Genomic DNA, 17,657 nt, shown 5'->3' on the forward strand with positions numbered 1-17,657 from the left:
TTCCTGCCACAGGGAAGAGTATGAAAAAACACATAGGGTAAGGAAAACGTAAGGTGTATTTGGGGAAACAGCAAGCAATTTGAGTTAACGTGCGCTCCTAGCACCCGTGTTAGGCAAAGAGGAAAGACGCGGTCACTGCTTACAAGAAGTTCACACCTAAGTCCATCAGTCACGAGGCTGCTAGAGAGAGCCACCCCTGCAGTGTTTGGGGTGGACCATGGTCACTTCCTTAACCTCAGGGCTCCTCTCTTCATGGGACCCTCCAAAGCCCTGGGTGGGATCCCAGCATGTCTCCTCTGGGTAGTATTATTTTGCAAAGGTTTCATGAGTAAGGTCTATTACTTGCAACTGGTTAGGACCACTATCTAATTCCACTCCAACTTCCCTCTATCATATTTCCCTTCATGTGGGTGTTAGTATAGGGGCTGTGGGCATTTTCGGGAACTAGCTAAGAGTTAAAGATACATTTCATTTGGGTTCTCTTCAATATACATACATGGTGTGCATATATGTATATTCTTATATACATATATGTGCATTTTCTTTCTGTATAGCTAGGTTATCACTAGTCAGGGTTACTGCAAAGCGGAAAAACAGCTTCTAGAAATACTCTCTTGTCCACGATGCCAGCCTTTGTGACATCAAGAGGTAGGACCAGAGGCTGATCCAAGGTAGGAGAGACTCCTATGGTGCTGAGATCACACGTATGTGGTGAAGAGGTGAATCAAGTTTTGAAATGTATTCAGCCAGAAGTTAGGCTGTGAAAAAGTGTTGTAAATTTTATGTGTTTAACCCCAAAGCCCAAATTTGATAAAAGCCTTAAAGGTATATGGCACTACCCGTAATATGTTGTGAAGCTGAAAAAAATCTAAAGCACCCATAATAAAAGAAAGAGAAATTTTGACTTAGCTTGCTAGGGGAAAGACCCAATTATTTTTATATTCTTTATGTTCTCACCAGGATATGGTGCCTTTTGGTTGCTGAATAACAGGCAGCACTTGCCCTTCCTTTCCATCTCCTCAGAATAGACTCTATTTTGCCTAGGGCCTCTTTGGGCTTCCATAAATCAGGGCTCAGAGCCCCACACCCAGTATACCCCCAGTAATGAACCCTTTAGCTTTATCTGATTGCCTAGATGTGAATCCAGGTTCTGTCACTGATCAGCTGGGTGGCCTGAGGCAAATCACCCAATCTCTCTGAACTTCAGTTTCCTCATCTGTAAAGTGGAGACAACAATAGTGTCCATCTGGTAAGCCTCTGGAGAGGGGTGAATGAGAGCCTGCATAGAAAGCACCCTTAGCCTGGTGTAAGCCAGGCACATGGCAAGACCTAATAAATGGAGCTATTAGTATTACTGTTATCAGATATGGTTAGGGAGCTCAGTGACTGCGGAAACATCCTGCAGATGTGGGAGAAAGCAATTTCCCATTGTGGCCCGGTGGCCATCGGTTATTTTTATGAGCCACGCATACTCAGGTAAAGGCATCTCCTGCATTAGAGATCTTAATAGGCCCATCTGTGATGGCACTGCAGCTACACACACGGCCACTGGCATTTCTGTGGTCTGTTACACCCCAGAAGGACTGGGTGCTTCCACAAATGGCCCCCATCCTATCATACCTGACAAGCATGACTCCACACACATCATCCTTCCCCGTCGCCGCCCCCCTGCAGCCCGCCCTAAGCCTTTGACTCTTATGGCAAAGCTGAGGCTAATTTGTTTATCCATCAATGAGAGGATAAATCACCCTCCCCGTTTCTTTCTGCTTTCTCCCACAAATATTTATCGTGCCTAACTATCATGGCGTCTCCCATGATTCTAAGACTTTAGGAGACTCACAGTAAAATTTCAAAAAAAATTTTTGGTGTGGACAGACATAGGGTTACCAACTTTTTCTTTTGCCAAGAATACTGCACACACACACACACACACACACACACACACACACACACAATGACTATCACTATCACTTATTACCATCATTCCATTAAAGAAATGTTATTTCAGTTTCCCAAAATAGACAGGACATAGTCTTTAGAATAAAAGAGCAGTCATTTATATTGAGTACATTTGGAAAAACACAGAATTTTCCTAACTCTTCTTTCATTTTGTCATGAGCCAGTAAAAATTTTATCACCCATGGGCACCAGACCTCAGACAAATGTGTGGAAGCACTGTAGTAACAACAATAATAATATAACATATGTTTATTGAGGGCCAAATATGGAGTCTAATAGATTCTATCATTTACTAGCTGTGTGACCTTAGGCAATTTACCGAACCTCTCTGAACTCTAGACACAGGGTGATGATCCTTGCTCTGCAGAGGGGCTGTGAGGATTACAAGCTATACAGAACATTTAGTGTTGAGCAGTGTTACCTGCTACATTGAAGACCTGCTTCCACAGGGCTCAATCTCCTCCCTTTCTCCAGGGAGGCTCCAGTTTGAAGAGTTCACCTTCCCTCCTAACAATCCTCTGCCTTCCTTTGTATGGACTGGCCCGAGGGACTGGTCAGGACTGGGGATGTTTCTGGCTGCACTGGGGGAAGTTTAACCAAACTCTGGTTCTCCAAGGGGTGTTCATTCCAGGTTCCCAGGCATGGGGAGGACTAGTGCTATGCTGGTGGCATAATTGCCTGTGAGAACTGGTTAAAAATTGAGATTCATGGCCCCATCATGAAAGATTCTGATACAAAGGTCTGTGGTGGCGCTCAAGGAACTGTGCTTTTGAAAGCAACCCCTGCCAGATGTTTCTAATGAGCATCTGGGTTTGCTGATGGTCATGGCTCCTGGTTTTTGGGTTGGGACATTTTGTCCACTCACCTCATAAGAGTGTCTGGCATATCATTCCTAGCATGGTATCTTGTGAGCCCTGATGAATGGGGTCTGAGGAGATCCTGGGAGGAATCCTCTCGGTTGTGTTTCACCCAGTAACCTCAGGGCTATTCCAGATACATCTCTTATTCTCCTGTATCATAATCAACCCATCCCCAAGTCCCTGAATCTGTCTACTTCTCTCCACCTCCACTGCTACCAGTGTGGTCTAAATTACCACCAGCGCTCACTGGGATTACAGCCTCCTAACTGCCCCATCTCTGCTCTGTGCTCCATGTAGCTGCCTGGGTCATCTTTTAAACACATAATCAGATTGTATCTCTTGTCGGCTTCAAACCCTTCGGTACTGGCCATGGCAATTTATCATAAAATCTAAAATCATTAATGTGGCACAAAAGCCCTTGCATGGCCCAAACTGTGCCTGCACCTCCAGCCTCGACTTGCACCTGTCTCCCCTCTGTTCTCGGGGCTCTGGTAGTTCCCTACCAGCTCCTCCCTCAGGACTTTCAGGTGTGCCCTTCCTTCTGCCTGGAGCTCCCTTCTTCTACCTGCCCCTTTCACTGAATTAACTCCTCCAAACTGTTCAGGGTTCTGCCTAAATGCCACTCAGGGATCCCTGTGATATACCGATCCCTGTTGTATACTTCTAATAGCAGCATACCCCTTTTCTTCAAATCTTTTTCCACGATTTGCATTTATGTTTATTTGCATGTGTGTATTTTTCAAATTACCTGTGTTCCTCACTAGAACTAAATTCTATGAGAACGTGAAACACAGCTGCTTTGCTCCACAATCTCCAGCACAACGCCTGGACCTAGTAGGCTTCCAATAAATACATACTTATTCAGTGAATGAATGAATGAATGAATGATTAAAGATGTGGAAGCAAGTCCCTATATGAAGGGCAAGATCCCACATTTTATTCCTGGTTGGGGTGACTAAATGCCCAGTGTTGAGACACCCATGTCATACACAGTGCAGGACGTATAGAGAAAGCCGAGCCCTGAGCTAGAATGCGGATGACCTTCCCTGATAGTTTATGAGTGAATTTTTTTCAGGGGTGAGTGGGGAATGGAAGAAAGACAGGGCTTTGTAACAGAAGTAGAATAATCAGCTTTTGACAAGGTGGCTCTGGGGTTCCTGGAGAACATTTGCTATGAGAGCAGGCTGGGACCAGAACGCAAAAAGGTCAGACATCTTTGTGCACTGGACCAGGTAAGTGCCTGTTCTGACAGACACGGATTCAATTCTTGTCTCTACCATTTACTTGCTGTGTGACCTTGGGCAAGAAGTCTAACCTCTCTGAGCTTCAGTATATTTAACTGTCGAGAGGGAGCTATTACTTTCCCCTGTCAGGGTAGCTGTGAGGATTAGTGAGATAATGTCTGTAGAGGGCCTAGCAGAATGTCTGGTACATAGTATGTGCTCCATGATAATAGGATCGCACTAGGCTGTGAGCCTCCTGCACACAGGGGCCATGTTTGCTTTGGTTCAACAACCCAGTGATTAGTACAATGCCTAACACATAGTAGGTGCTTTAGGAAGTCTTCATTAATGATTTTATAAATGACTGAATGTATTTTCCTGCAGTAAGATCTCCCTCTTCTAGGAAGGAGTCCCTGTGTGTAAAATTTTCCCTCACTCAAACCAATTGATTTCCCTGTGAGCAGCTCAAATCCCTGTGTTTTGAAACCTCAGAACTGGAGGATTAGTGTGTGTGTCTGTGGGGGTAGCTCTGTCCTGAGTCATCTCTGAGACCCCCACCCTCCCTTATGCTCTTGTGGGAGCTGGAAATTCATCAGCCCTAATCTGAATGAGAGGACTGGAGAAACAAATCAATGGAGAGAGGGATTCCGATTTGGTTCCAGTACTATAGAGATTACAACTGTTTCTTTGAAGCTGACCATTTATTTGGAGGGGAAAGCAGTTAGTTCAATAATGGCTTCCTGATGCCTTTCAGCATTTTAAAAGACGGAAGAAGGATTTGGAGCGAGGCAAGGTTCCAGTGTTTTCGAAACAACACACCAAGCCCAGCTACCAGTTGGCTGCCCAGCGCTTCCTGCTACCCACCCGCACCCCCATCTACTACACAACCCCCTGCACCCCAGTGCAACGCATATCCCTCAATAGCCCAGCCGCTTCTTGAACCCTGACCAGGCGGGTGGGAGTTGGCCCTCATTGTAATGCTAGGCAGCTGAAGATTCCTTGGACACCATGCACATCGCCCATCAAGTAGAAATGCTACTATATTATATTCCAATTATTTCCTGTCCCTCCATGGCCTGATTCCAGGCGCTGAATAAAGAGGTCCTTGTTTGGTGGCTCCATCCCTGCTCCTGAGTAAGTGAGAGCTGGTCCCTGGCCCAACTTGGTCTGAGGCCACAGGGAAAAAGGGTGGGGAGGAGATAGGGAGGGTGTTACAGGTGGGGAGGGCTCCACAGGCAGCCCAACCTCGCTCCCAAAAATAAAAACAAGGAAGGAAGGAAAACAAATGGGGCCCCTGACCAGGACCCTGTAGGGGGCAAGGCTATTTTCCTTCCTTCCCAGGAGGAATCCCAACCCTCCTCTTCCACGGAAAAGACAAACACAGTGATAGAAATCCTGTGCCATCCAGGCACCTGGAAGTCTTATCGCCAACTGGAAGTTTACTCCTACCTGGGCTTCTCTGTTTGCCAACCACTGTCCTCCCCCAGATTTGCTTTCTCCCCTTCTGAGTGAAAAGCCTTTCATGGAAAATTTAGAATTTGGAACCTGCATCAGATTCCAAAGGAGTTATTGTTCTACATCATGCTACTTTTTTTTTTTTTTTGCTGTACGCGGGCCTCTCACTGTTGTGGCCTCTCCCGTTGCAGAGCACAGGCTCCAGACGCGCAGGCTCAGCGGCCATGGCTCTTGGGCCCAGCTGCTCCATGGCACGTGGGATCTTCCCGGACCGGGGCACGAACCCGTGTCCCCTGCATCGGCAGGCGGACTCTCAACCACTGCGCCACCAGGGAAGCCCCATGCTACTTTTATTTGGGTGTTATTTGAACTCAGATGAAGTAGAAGCCCACATCTCATTTTGCTCAGATGCTCTTTCTATTGATAAATTACTGAGAACATGTTAATTAAGCACCTTCTCTGTTTGAAACTCTTGAGTAACTTTCGAAGTCCATCCCGAATTCACACTCCTTACCACACTCCTTACCCGCCAAGGGTTGCGTTTCCAGGGGAGAAGCATGTGGATGGACTCAGCTCAGGGACAGCACACTGGGAGAGCTCCGGGAGATAACGGGTGGTCAGGAAGTCTTCAAGGAGAAGAGAAACAAGCTCTGATAACATCAGGGTGGCAAGAACATCTCACTTTCTGTGGCATGGAAGCCAAGGACCTGAGATGTTAGGAACATAAGGTCTCAGAAAGGCATGGACAGAAAGAAGGGGGAAACTGAAATAGTATAAGTGAGAAGAAACTGAGGGTGGGTGTGAAGAGCGGGACCCAGAGAGAAGCCACATCGTCCTGCACCACTGCGTGGGTGGTGAAGTGCTAACCTTTGCAGCGTTTAAAAACCTGGGTGTCCAGGAGCCTGGAGCCTGAAAGGAGCTGAGAGATCCCCTGGCCGGTGCTTCTCAAAGCGTGGTCTGCAGATCACCTCTTCAGAATCACCTGGTGGGCTGGTTAAACGTGATTCCTGGGACTTCTCTGATTTACTGGCTTGGATTCTCTATGCGTTAGGTCTTAGAAGCTGAATTTTTATCTAGTTCCACAAATGATTCTGATCCTTACTGAAGTTTGAGAGCCCTTGGTCTAGTCCAGCCCTCTTGTTCCCTGGAAGTGAGACCTGAAGCCCAGCTGGTAAAGCAACACACCTAAGCTCACAGAGCTAATTGATGGCAAAGCTCACATACATAACTCTATTGCTCCTGACCCTCAGAGCAGTACTCTTTCCATTTCAACATGCTGGCAGCCTCTTCAGTTGTTTCCCCTGCCACCTAAAGTGAAAGCCTGCACCTTTGATCCACTCCTGCATCCTGCTGGGGCTTTGTCTTTCCTGAGGATGCTCTGGTCACAGCCTCTGCCAGCTGAGGATGGGGCGGGGGAGGGGGAAGAAGGAAGAAAGGAAAAAGATCTAGTTCCCTTCTGAGCCTTTAATAACAGGTATTGGCAACTGAACGGAGAAGAAAACACAGTTTTAGCTGCAGGGGGTATTGGGGTTTGGTTTGTAGTACTAAGAGCTAACTTTCATTGAGTATTTGCTGTGTACCAGACACTGTATTAAGTCCTTTCCATGCACTAGTGCAAACCCCATGGAGCAAACAGTAATTAGCCCTATTTTGCAGATGAAGAAACTGAGGCTCACAGAGACGTCATCATTTGCCCAAGGTCACATGGCTAATTATTGGCCAAATCACTCCATGTGCAACCACGATCTTTGTATGGTCCAATGGAGTGTGAACTGTCATCCACTTTAACTGGACAAGCCTGCAAAAGGACCCTGAGACCTTGGGAAAGAAAAGAAAGCTGGGCAGCCGGATGTGATCACTACTTGGGGTAGAGCTTCAAACCCTCTCCACTTAACACGCTGAAACTATTTCTGAAAGGCATTAGCTCGAAAGCTAGCCTTAGAAATGACAATATGGAGAGTAGGTTAAACAGTTCTTTATCATTTTAAAATGGAAACTCCCGACATCAGTTTACCCTCTTTCTATTTGGCTCTTTCTCTTGGAAAGAGAAAGTATGTCTTTAGGATTTTTGTTACTTCGGGGATTTGTTTTTGTTCAGTTCCAACTGAGCCCCTGGTGTGACTGTAGGCGTTAGTGGTCCATGGCATGTAGCAGCTGTTGTCTCTTCTGATATCACAGCACATGACTCTGTCATAATTACCTCCCTCCATTCATTTTCTGGAGTGTCCCCCAGGGATAGAAAAAGAAATCAAAGCAGATCACTGCCTCAGAGAAGGGACAAGTGTTTCCTGAGCCGTGTGGACAGCATGTCACAGCACCCTCCTCTAGGTTTACCTCCTACCCAGACCTTGGCTTCATCCTTAGAGGAAGTCAGGTAGCCTTTTGAACAACTCACTTAGTAGGACTCCCAAACAAAAGAAGATGGGCACATTTTCATAGGAGAGAAAGGGCTCAGCTTCATACTAGCACGACTTGGTGCCTGGTAGCTGAAGGTGAGGGGCAACTATAATTTAATCCTGGACATTCCATAAATCCCCAGAGTTAGGGATATTTTGGGGTGAAAACTGAGAATGTGTGACCCTCTGGCCGTCTTCCTTCTCTTTCAAATCTCAAGCTTTAGATAAAGGCTGGTTGGGGCTGTGAGGCTGTAAAATGCTCTTATTAACTCGTAATGGAGGGAGTGCGTGGAGGTGATAGCAAGTGGTGAAAGGAGGAGAGGGAGAAGGCAGCCTCTGCAAAGCTCTTGAGGAGTGTGGATCTCTGCAGGAGCCCTGGAAATGCTGAACGAAAACTGCCTTTCTGTGTACGAGCTGCCTCCCTGCTTCCCAAATGCCGTGTCTGTGGTAACTACAAACTATTTTGTATGCTGCATTAGTGACGCCGCCTTAGCCGGCACATGATTACTACTGAAATAACGCTGGTGTGATGTTCAAGTCCAGTGTCCTTTTTAATTATTAAACCAAGGCTGTTGAATGAGTCCTTGCACATACCTGATTTGCCTCCTGAGGTTCTATTTCAAGTGACTCGTACCTTAGCGCGTTCCACTAACACCTGAGTCGGTTCTTAGCCACCTACCCAATCTGCAAAGCCTTTGCAGAACAAACAATATTCCCCAACCTCCAAACACACGCAGACTGCACAAAAAACTAAAACCCACAAAAAACTTTAGAGTAAGCTCATCAGTAAACCCAAGATCTGAAAATGCCCCGTTCCCCTCCGCCAGTTCCCAACTTACCAAGTGGTAGAGCGATGAAGAAGGGTAGCCAACACAAGATGAACATACCGACTACAATGCCCAAGGTCTTGGCTGCTTTCTTTTCCCGGGAGAACTTAAAAAGTTTGACAGCTATGGAACTCCTGGGGTTGTGGCCCTTGGCCTTGGTACTGCTGAGGGTGTCCTCGTGAAAGTTCTTGGAGTGAATCCTCAAGGTCAGCTCCTTGGAGTTGGACATCTCCTTCATGACTCCAGCCTCCAGGTTCTTGGTGGTCCTCTTGGCAACGATGTAGACCCGGCAGTACATGACCAGAATGACCGCCAGAGGGATGTAGAAGGAGCCCAGGGAGGAGAAGAGAGCATAGAAGGGTTCTTCAGTGACCCCACACTCCTTGTCATCATTGGGCGCCGGCTCCTTCCACCCAAGAAGAGGCCCAATGGAGATGACCGTGGACAACACCCAGACACTGAGGAGCGCCAAGATGGCCTTCCTCCTGGTGACCAGTGACGGGTACTGGAGAGAGTAGCGCACCCCGATGTAGCGGTCGATGGAGATGGCGCACAGGCTCAAAATGGAGGCTGTGCAGCACAGGACATCCACGGCGGCCCAGATGTCACAGAAGATACGGCCCAGCACCCAATAGCCGAGCACCTCCAGGGCCGCGGAGAAGGGCAGCACAGTGAAGCTTAGCAGCAGGTCAGCAATGGCCAGGTTGACGATGAAGTAGTTGGTGGGTGTCCTCAGGTGGCGGTTGCAGGCCACAGACAAGATGACTAGGATGTTGCCCACGATGGCAAAGAGGATGAAGGCGCCCAGCACCAGGCCCACGGAGATGGCCCTGGTGATGTCCAGCTGGGGCGGTGTGGAGTTGCTCGAGGTCTGGTTGGGGCCAGTGAAGTTGGCATTTTTCAACTCTCCCCAGTGGGCAGGTGCTGCTGTGTTGTGGCCGGTGTCCAGATCGGGATTCATTTTAGAGTCCGCCCTCCATAGCCAGAGGGGTGACAGGGCTGGGAAGGGCTGGCGAAGGCTCCTCAGCTGCCCTGAAACTTTGCTTCCCCCGTGGTCTTCTTCCCAAAGGCGCCCTTCTGGCGAGAAGTCATCTCCCCCGGCAGCCCAGCCCGGCAGCACGTCTCCTGCCTGCACCGAGCCGCTCGCTCGCCTGTCAGAGCGAGGAGCAGGAGAGAGGGGACGAGGCGGCAGCTCCAAGTTTAATGGTCCACGTCAGGCGCGCCGGGCCGGGCTCGCGGGGAGCGGCGGGGAGGAGCGGGCGGCGGGGCAGGGGGCGCCCGGCTCTGCCCGGCCCGCGGCGGGTCTGCGGACAGCGGCGCCTCCGCCCAGCTAGCGCCGAGGAGGGTCTGCTTTCAATGAGCCGCCTCTGGGCTGACTGCACGGCGGTGACATCAGGCGGGGGAGCCCGGCGCCCTGACTCCGCGCGGCACTAGGGGGCAATGCGGGTCCAGCGAAGGCGCCCGCAGCCCCGACGCCGCCACCCTGCTCAGCCCGGAGGCGGACCGCGCCCCCGTCTCCCCGAGGGCAGGCCAGTAGGGGGAGGGGACGCGCACATAGGCAGTCTGAGGCAGTCCCATGTGCCGCGAAACTTGGTTTCTGTTAGGAAAAGCGACCTGTACTGATGTCAGCACTCTGCTCCGTAGGTGGCTCACTGGGATTCTTTTTCCTCCTATTCACTCCGCAGTTTCAAAAGTGGGCTGGGGGTGCTTGCCTTTAGTGAGGGGCGTCTGGAGTCAGCACTCAGATATAGGGGGCTCTGCAACTTGCGTGGCACCTAAAAGAGGAAGAATTCCAAAGTTAGTCAAATGAGAGGGACTTGAGTCAGATCTGAGACCAACCCCCATCCTTCCCTCCCTGCGAAACCTCTCTGGTCTCATAAGAAAACTCGGAAGCTTCTTGTCATTCATTCATTCAATCACTCATTCTTTTAACAGATTGTTAACTGGGAACCCCTTGTCTGCCCTGGGTTCTGTTCTAGGCGCTGTGGGTAATTGAACCAAGTAGAACAAAGACCCCTGTCCTTGGGGAGCTTCCATTCTAGTGGGAGGAGACAAACAAATAAGTAGGCAAATTCTGAGGTGCGCCCTATGCTGACAGGCGTAGCAGAGAAAATAAAGCAAGATTGGGGAAATGGAATGCTGTGGGGCGCATTTGGAATTTTATATGGGTGCTCGGGATTTTCCTGAAGTGATGTTTGAGCCAAGACCTGAAAGAAATGAGGAACAAACTGTGGGCTATCTGGGGGTAGGAATGGGGTAAGAGACCTCCAGGCAAATGGGGAGGGGACTTGGGGAATCCAGATTATTTGTTGAATTCTTTTCCCCTTTCTGCCTGATTTCCATGTTGGACATTCAGCTATAGGGACACACTTCCCAAGGTGGGTGAATGGTACTTAGGAAAGAGGGTATGGCCAAGGATGCCGAGGGAGAGCCTTATGTTAGTTAACATTTATCCACTTGTCGCATTTTCTCACAACCCTAGGAAAGAAGGACTATTCTCATAATCATTTTCATTTAGTGGATGGGACACCAAGGTGCAGTGAAATTTAACTATGTGTAAATCCACATGGCCATCAAGGAGTGAATCTGGGAGTTGAACCCAACTGCGGGTCTATCCAAAGTTGAGCACTTAGCTGTTATGTCACACTTTTCCCCCAGAAGCAAGGAAGGGGGTGAATTCTCACCCCCAGCTTTATTGAGCTCTAATTGGCATATAACATTATGTAAGTTGATTTGAGACATTTATATATTGCAAAATGATTAACATCATAGTGTTAGCTAATACTGCCAACATGTCACGTAATTACCATTTCTTTTTTTGTGGTGAGAACATTTAAGATCTACTCTCTTAGCAACTTTCAAGTATATGATATAGTATTATTAACTACGATCACCATGCTGCACATTAGATCCCCAGAACTTATTCATCTTATAACTGGAAGTTTTCACCATTTGACCAACATTTCCCCACTCCAGCCCCTCCCCACCCAACCACTGGTAACCACCACTTAACTAACTCTGTTTCTATGAGGATTTTTTTTTTTCTTTTAGATTCACATAGAAGTGATATCATGTAGTATTTGTCTTTCTCTGTCTGACTTATTTCACTTAGCATAATGCCCTCAAGTCTTATCTACGTTGCTGCAAATGGTGGGATTTCTTTCTTTGTCTTGGCTGAATAATACTCCATTGTGTGTATATGTGTGTGTGTGTGTGTGTGTGTGTGTATGCCACATCTTCTTTATCCATCCATCAGCTGATGGACATTTGTTTCCATGTCTTAGCTCTTGTGAATAATGCTGCAGAGAACATGGGAGTGCAAAGGAAATCCTTTTTTCATTTGCTTTGGATATATACCCAGAGGTGGGATTGCTAGATCATATGGTAGTCCTATTTTTAATTTTTTGAGGAACCTCCTTACTGTTTTCCATAGTGACTGTGCCAATTTACATTTGAGGTAGGGTGGATTGATTGTTATAGATGGAGCTGTCTTCCAAGTAGTCAGTTTTGGGACCTGAGCTACTAGTGCTGGGAGGGAACTCATATTTATTGAGTTTCCACTGATAGCCAAGCATTTACTCATTTTCTTTTATTCTTCACAACAACCTTTAACAGAAGCATACCATTCTCCATTGACAGTTGAGAAAACCATGGTTCAGAGACAGTTCGAATATTCCTGAGGTTGTATGGCTAGTAGACATGTGGCAGAGCAATGGGTAGTGAGAGCTGGAGACTGAAAAGTAAAGCCTGGGGACTTCCCTGGCAATCCAGTGGTTAAGACTCCGTGATCCCAGTGCAGGGGCGTGGGTTCAATCCCTGGTCTAGGAACTAAGATCCCACATGCTACACAGCAAAAAAAAAAAAAAAGTAAAGCCTGATGCCTTCTTTACTCTCGTCCAGAATCCTGCATCTAGGGCTTCCTACTTCCTGCCCTTGATAATCACTGTAGCCTGGTATTCAGAGGTGGGGAACCAGGAAGCCATTCAGGGTGATTTACATTTAAGCTCTCCATCCTAAAGGTGGGTCCCTAACCTCATATATATATATATATGTATATATATATATATGTATATTTGGAGGTGGTAGGATATCATACACCTATCTAGGGATTTAATCTCTCCCATCAAAATTTACAGACCCTCTAATGCACAAAATACACAATTTCAAGGAGTTCCCTGAGATTAAGGAATCTGTGATAGAGATAGCCCTGAAAACAGACTTTTTCTATTTCAATTAAACTGGCTTAAGTTGTATATGAAGATTTTAAAATAAGAGATTCACTGGTTTATAGTGATTTAGCTCTTCAAGAGCTAGCAGAACTCTTGCTTGCCCATCTTCCCATTTTGGAGGTGGTCGAGGAGGCAGAGAAAATTGGTAAACTCCCACAGCTAGTCAGGTGCAGAGCTGGTTCTCAAACTCCATTTCCCTGCCCCACAGAGCGGTGCACCTTCCTCTGCCCCAGACAGAAGCCACACACACAGCAGCTACTCATGACTTATACAGCAGACTATGAGACAGGGACGACTTGGGCAGGCCTCTGCCAGGGGTTCTTATGAAGAGGAGAGATTGTCCTTGGTCCTGGGTGGTTCATGTACTGATCTGTCTGGAGATAGGGCCTGGGCCAGATGATCTTTTGAGGTCTTCTAGTTCCAGGTGGTCAGTTTCCTTTGTTGGATAAAGAGGCCTCTGAAGGCAGCCATGCTGCCCCTTCTCCAGTGCACTGTCCACAGCGGTGGTGGGAGTGGGGTCTCATACACTCAGCTCCCACCATCCTCATATATCTTTAAGTCTAGGATGATGGTGCTTCTCTTGAACTGCTTTACTCCCAAGGGGAAGTGGGAGGAGGAACAGAACGCCAGCAGGTTGGCAGAAAGATGGTGATTATCACAAAGACAGGGATGTAGGAGGGCAAGAGTGGGGCAGAATGAAGAGCAAGTTTGGAGTCCACATTTTGATTGTGGTGGCCCATTTCCCACTTCCCTGGGCATTAATTTCACCAGCTCTTGAACAGCCAGCAACACACCATTGAATTTGTAGAGGCTGTGTCTACATAATCATGGTAACCAGCTGCAATGTGAAAACTTAGCCTATCTGACATTTTCCTATAGTGGCAAAAGGCCAGGAAGAAAAAGAGCAAGTCTGAGATACAGATGTGGTTTATATTTGTTACAAAAGAGGACAGTTTGTTACCTAAATGAGAACTTATGTCTTGATTCAGGTGTCAGGATGTGGAAGGGATTATTGAGACAGATGGAGGGGTTCAAAACGCTTGTGGATTTCAGACACATTGTCATTTAGCAGCGTCTTTCACGAAAGCAAAACAAACATCCCATCATAAGGCAAACAGGTGTTAGCCTTAACAGAAGCCATGTACCAGGACCCCACTAAGCACCTTGCTCACGGTCCTTTCCCTGCTGCTCCTTTCCTCCCTTCACTGGAGATGCCTTTTAACCCCTCTGGCTGATATTTGACCCAGAGAAATGACCATTTGTTTAGGTGTCATGAGGATACAGATGATATTTCATTTTCTTGGTACTCCCTGGGGCAAAGCCAAGCACAGAGCTCTGACTCACTTGAGGCTCAGGGAAGAACCTTTTCATTACCCATCTGATTACATTAGAAACCTCTGATGTTGCAAACTCCCATTTCTCTGAGCCCTCTAGGAGAAGCTGCCACTGAGTTTGACCTGTGGGGAGACCAAGGCTGTGGGAGATTCAGAGATCTGTTTAGAGGACCTGTGGGAGACCTGTCATCTGTGATCATGCACTTTTGCTCTCTCGCTCTCTCCAGTTTTCAATTCAACCAGCCATATACAGGAGCATCTACTCTGTGTAAGGGACCATGCTAGGTGCTGCGGGCGAATCAAAGGTGAATTAAATCAAGCCAACAATAACCTAGCACTGAGCTAGGTGCCATGGGAGATGATGATGTTGGTAAAGTGCCCTTCAGAGAGTACCTACTATGTGGCAGGCACTGTTTTAGGTACTCTATGTGCACTTACTTAAATCTTTACAACAATGCAAGGTAGGAATTATCCCCATTTTACATATGAGGAAACTGAGGTTCAGAGAGGTTCTGTGACATGGCCAAGCCCATTCAATGAGTAAGCAGCGTTGGTATTCAAAGCATTATTGTCTGGCTCCAAAGCCTGCATCCTTCTCTCTGCACCAGACTGAGATTAAGGAAAAAAAAAAAAAAGAAAAAGGCAGCAGAAGGTTCAATGTTAGCCCTGAAATTACAGTAGAAGACAGAATGTGATCAGGTTCCCGAGCGAGGCAGAGGTCAGGGAAGGGACAGCACGGCAGAGCTGTCTGAGTGAGAAGGTTCTGCAGATGAGCTCCTTGGGTCAGGCTTTCTTGCCTCCCAGGCCAGCACTCAGTCTGCTGAAGATTTGAGAGCCAACTTGGAGTCTAATCCTGCTTCCCTTATTTAATAGCTGCTAATGTGACCTTGGGCAGGATAGTAAAGTGACTAAGAGTCTGAACACTGGCATCGAAGAGACCTGGGTTTATGTCCCACGTCCACTAATTTATTAGCTGTGTGTCCTTGGGCAAGTCACTTAACCACTCTGAGCTGTGGTTTCCTCATCTGTGAAATGAAGATCATAACAGTGCGTACCTCAGAGTGCTGAGGTGAGGATTACATGTGATAATGTGTGTAAAGTGCCTAGCACAGAGTAATAGTGAAAATATCAGCATTTAATAATGTGAGTTATTAAGTGCTTACCACAATGCAAGCATTGTGCTCCAAATGCCTTATGTACATTTTCTGACTTAATACTGTTAATAATATTATGAGGTGGATGCTATTACTACTGACATTGTATAGATGAGCAAACTGAGTCTCAGAGTGGCTGCCCAAGGCCACAGGGCTGGCAGGTGGCACAGCTGGAATACAAAGTACCCAGTAAATGAGACTAAAAATGGAAAAAGAATTGGAGGTATGAGGCCTCTGCTTCATGAGGTACACTAGGGTCTCTGGGGACCTGAAGGAGGATTTTTGCCCCTGCTGCAGCCCAGATGGGAAAGAGGAGAAGTACCCTTTCTTCTGAGCAGAGGACACTGGCTGCACTAGAGGCATTTCCTCTAAAGGCAGCAGGTCAGAAGCTCCCAGGAGGGAGGGATTTCAGCTCCCTCTGGGCAAACTTGCTTTTCTCTCTGGTAATTACAATTTGTCAATCTTTGGTGATCAAGGATTCCCCCAGCCCAGAAATTCTAGATGCACTGCATGTCTCGGTAAGTGAGAGAGAGCTTGGAGCAACCATGTGCAGTAAACTTGTGAAGATTAGTTGCCAAGTCATCCAGGGGCTATCACATCACATGTTCGGGGAGAGCCTGGGAGCCCTGAATTGGGGGCTGGGGTGTGAGGGCACCAAAGCGTGGAGTGTGAAAAGCCTACTGAGTCTGGAACCAAGAATGGGTCCCTGCTTCCTTATGCCCTACCTAGCAGCTTCTCCTGTGGGACAAGGTAAACAGGTCACCAACACCAACACGCAGTGCTGCAGAGTTGAGGGCAAAGGGGAGCGTATGCCGTTTTCTTGAAAGACTCTGGCTGTCCCTTTACTATCCATGGGCTTTGCCCATCACTTTGTCCAGAAATCTGTCGTGGGCCCCAAATTTCTCAAGAAATGGCCTTTGGGTTGCAATATGGTTTGAAGGTGGCCACGCAGCTGTGTTTGTACCAGGCTCTTCACAAGACAGAGGTAGTTGTCCATGTTACCGATGAAGATTTTGCTGGGGCTAAAGCTCTTTCAAGCTGCCTTTGTATTGCCACTGCCAGGATTTACTTTCTAAACGCACTTGTTGAAACCATCAAAGGTTAAAGCAAAACATAACAAAACAAAAGTTATGGCAATAGGCTCCGTACAGCTGACTTTTCAAGGCACTGGCCCTTCTGGGCTCCACTGCTACAATCAGGACCCAGACTTCTGAAATGTCAGACTCAGAAGGACCCTACAGATCATCTGGTCCAGGGTCAGCAAGCTATAATCCCATGGAACAAATCCAGCCTTGTGCCTGTTTTTGTAAAGTTTTATTGGAACACAGCCACTCCCATTCGCTTGGGTATTGTCTACGGGTACTTTCACGGTACCCTGGCAGAGTTGTGGAGCTGCAACAGACAGTCTTATAAAGCCTAAAATATTTGTTCTCTGAACCTTTACAGAATATGTTTGTTGCATGTTCTATAAACATTGTTGCATCAAATGTTTGTTTATCTAGTCTAACTCTCTTATTTTACATGTAGGCACACAAAGGCCCAGAAAGGGGAAGGGATTTACCTAAGGCAGAACCAGGGTCCATAGCCTGGAGATTTGACTCCGCCCCCCATGGCTCTTTTTTTTTTTGCCACTGCTGTTATCAATTTCTGCAGCCTGGCATGGAGTCTGAGTTTGAATCCTAGCTTTGGCTGACCAGATGTGTGACCTTGGGCAAGCTACATAACTCCTTCAGCCTCCATTTTTTCATCTGAGACCTGGAGATAATCCTTTCTATTTCTTGAGATAATCTACAACAACATAGGTGGTTGCAAGAAATAAAGGAACTGTAGTCTATAATGTTTAGGCTGGGACCTGGCTCATAAACAACACTCAGCCAAGAGCAGCACTATTATTATACTGATGTTCTCTGTAATTTTATATGTATTAATCTTATTCCCCTCCCCTCCAAATTTCAAAAGAAAAAGTGATATCCCTTCCCAGTGGTTCTTTAACTTTTTGGGTCCTAGATCTTATTAAGAATCTACTGAAAGCTGTGGAAATTTTGCTTTACTCCACACTTTTTCTGAATTCCTTATAAGGGCTTCTTCAGTGCCAAGTTCTTGGCAGGGCCCCTTGATCAATTGATCTCCACCCTGTTATTCTCATTTTTGTTTGCGGAGCCTCTCTCCTGCTAACTCTATCTTGGTGTAACCTCTTCCACTCTTGGGCAACAGAACTAA

At 47.2% G+C, this 17,657-nt stretch overlaps 1 protein-coding gene across 1 annotated transcript in view; it reads right to left on the reverse strand.

The window, feature by feature from the left end:
- Positions 1 to 9,845, reverse strand: part of ADRA1B (adrenoceptor alpha 1B) — a 74,641-nt gene extending 64,796 nt beyond the window's left edge. The window contains exon 1 of the mRNA XM_007464412.1: positions 8,733 to 9,845. Coding sequence (XP_007464474.1) covers positions 8,733 to 9,681 — 949 coding nt within the window. The 5' untranslated portion in view covers positions 9,682 to 9,845. The remainder of the gene's footprint in view (positions 1 to 8,732) is intronic.
- Between the last annotated feature and the right edge of the window lie 7,812 nt (positions 9,846 to 17,657).

Source organism: Lipotes vexillifer, unplaced genomic scaffold (assembly GCF_000442215.2).
Source record: "Lipotes vexillifer unplaced genomic scaffold, Lipotes_vexillifer_v1.1 scaffold95, whole genome shotgun sequence".
Classification (NCBI taxonomy): Eukaryota; Metazoa; Chordata; class Mammalia; order Artiodactyla; family Lipotidae; genus Lipotes; species Lipotes vexillifer.